Raw genomic sequence first — 1,910 nt, 5'->3', positions numbered from 1 at the left:
GTTCATCAAAACATCACTTTCATGGCCTTGCATTTCTCTGTGTTGTACTGGGACTCCATTCAATAAATCATCAATTTGTGTGACAAAGACAGCACTCACACCCTTCTCATCCACGCTAGCATTATCTCCTGTGTGAATAAGAATTAGCATCAACGGGGACACAGGGCGCTGGGGGTGACTGGGGGCTTGCTATGTAGCCGTGTGTCCCTTTAAGAGGTGACCAGAAAGGCCACCCTGCATTGTAACATCATAATAACTGCTTTAGTTTAGCTTAGTTTAATGTCACGTGTACCGAGGTACAGTGAAAAGCTTTGTGTTGCGTGCTAACCAGTCAGCGGAAAGACAATACATGATTACAATCGATCCATTTACAGTGTGACGAAACATGAGAAGGGGATAATGGTTGGGGTGAAGTAAATCCAGCAACGACAGATGAAGGATAGTCCGAGAATCATCAAGGAGGTAGATAGTAGGGCTGCTCTCTGGTTGTGCTCCCTTTGTTCAGCTGCATGGTAACAGCTGGGAAACAACTCTGTGAATCTGGAGCTGTGCATTTTCACACTTCTATACCTTTTACCTGATGGGTGAGGAGAGCAGAGAGAGTGGCCGGGGGCAACCTCATTGATTATGTTGCTGGCCTTGTCCAGGCAGCGTGAGGTATGAATGGAGTATAAATAAATAAATGTATCAATAAAATCCGTGTGTGTGTGTGTGTGTGTGAGCGTGTGTATGTGTACATGTGTGTGTGTGTGTGTGTGTGTGTGTTTGTGTCTGTGTGTGTGTGCATGTGTGTGCGTCTGTGTATGTGTGCTTGTGTGTGTTTGCGTATGTGCACGTGTTTGTGTGTGCACGCTTGTGTGTGAGTGTGTGTGCCCATGTGTGTGTTTCTTTGTGTTTGTCTGTGTGTGTGCATGTGTGTGTGTGTCTGCGTGTGTGTGTGCATGTGCATGTGTGTGTGTGTTTGTGTGTGCATGTGTGTGTGTGTGTGTCTGTGCGTGTGGGTGTATGTGTGTGCGTGTGTGTGTGTGTGCATGTGTGTGTGTGTGCGCGTGTCTGTGCATGTGTGTGTGTGTGTTTCTCTGTGTTTGTCTGTGTGTGTGCATGTGTGTGTGTGTGCCTGCGTGTGCGTGTGCATGTGTGTGTGTGTGTCTGTGTGTGCGTGTGTGTGTGTGTGCATGTGTGTGTGTGTGTGCGTGTACATGTGTGTGTTTGTGTGTGTGTGTGTGTGCGTGTGCATGTGCATGTGTGTGTGTCTGCGTGTGCGTGTGCATGTGCATGTATGTATGTGTCTGTGAGTGCCTGCGTGTGGGTGTGCATGTCCCTGTGTTCTTACCGTGCCACATATGAACGTGTGTTTCTGCGTCTCCACGGTGTAAAATCACGTAAGCGTCTCCCGTATAAAACGTGCCAAAATCTTTACGTTCAAGGGGAACCATTTTCAACTTCACCACCCTCCAAATTTGAAGTCCTTCTGAAGAAAGGTTCAAGCCTTTATCAGTCATCATACTGTCTGGGGTGGGAGAGAGAGAGAGATTTGTGTCAAGATTTTATCTCCTACGCCCCTCCCCATCTCTGTCATCCCCTCCCTCCCTTCCCTCTGGCCCCCACACCCCTCTCCCCATCACTGTGTCCCCTTCCCTCTGTCCCCCACACCCCTCTCCCCATCGCTGGTGTCCCCACACCCCCTCTCTCCCCATCACTGTGTCCCCATCACTGTGTCCCCCACACCGCTCTCCCCCATCACTGTGTCCCCTTCCCTCTGTCCCCCACACCGCTCTCCCCCATCACTGTGTCCCCTTCCCTCTGTCCCCCACACCCTCTCCCCATCACTGTGTCCCCCACACCGCTCTCCCCATCACTGTGCCCTCTTCCCTCTGGCCCCTGCACCCCTCTCCCCATCACTGTGTCCC

General features: G+C 50.7%; 1 protein-coding gene across 1 annotated transcript in view; it reads right to left on the bottom strand.

The window, feature by feature from the left end:
* LOC129693569 (macrophage-capping protein-like) overlaps positions 1-1,508 on the bottom strand; it is a 5,302-nt gene extending 3,794 nt beyond the window's left edge. The window contains exons 1-2 of the mRNA XM_055630369.1: positions 1,334-1,508; positions 1-128 (exon numbers count right to left, since the gene is read on the bottom strand). The exon at positions 1-128 is cut by the window's left edge and continues 27 nt beyond it. Coding sequence (XP_055486344.1) covers positions 1-128; positions 1,334-1,505 — 300 coding nt within the window. The 5' untranslated portion in view covers positions 1,506-1,508. The remainder of the gene's footprint in view (positions 129-1,333) is intronic.
* Between the last annotated feature and the right edge of the window lie 402 nt (positions 1,509-1,910).

The sequence above is a fragment of the Leucoraja erinacea genome, unplaced genomic scaffold, assembly GCF_028641065.1.
Source record: "Leucoraja erinacea ecotype New England unplaced genomic scaffold, Leri_hhj_1 Leri_351S, whole genome shotgun sequence".
NCBI lineage: Eukaryota > Metazoa > Chordata > Chondrichthyes > Rajiformes > Rajidae > Leucoraja > Leucoraja erinaceus.
Note: the sequence above shows the minus strand (reverse complement) of the source record. Positions and strands in the feature narration are given on the sequence as shown.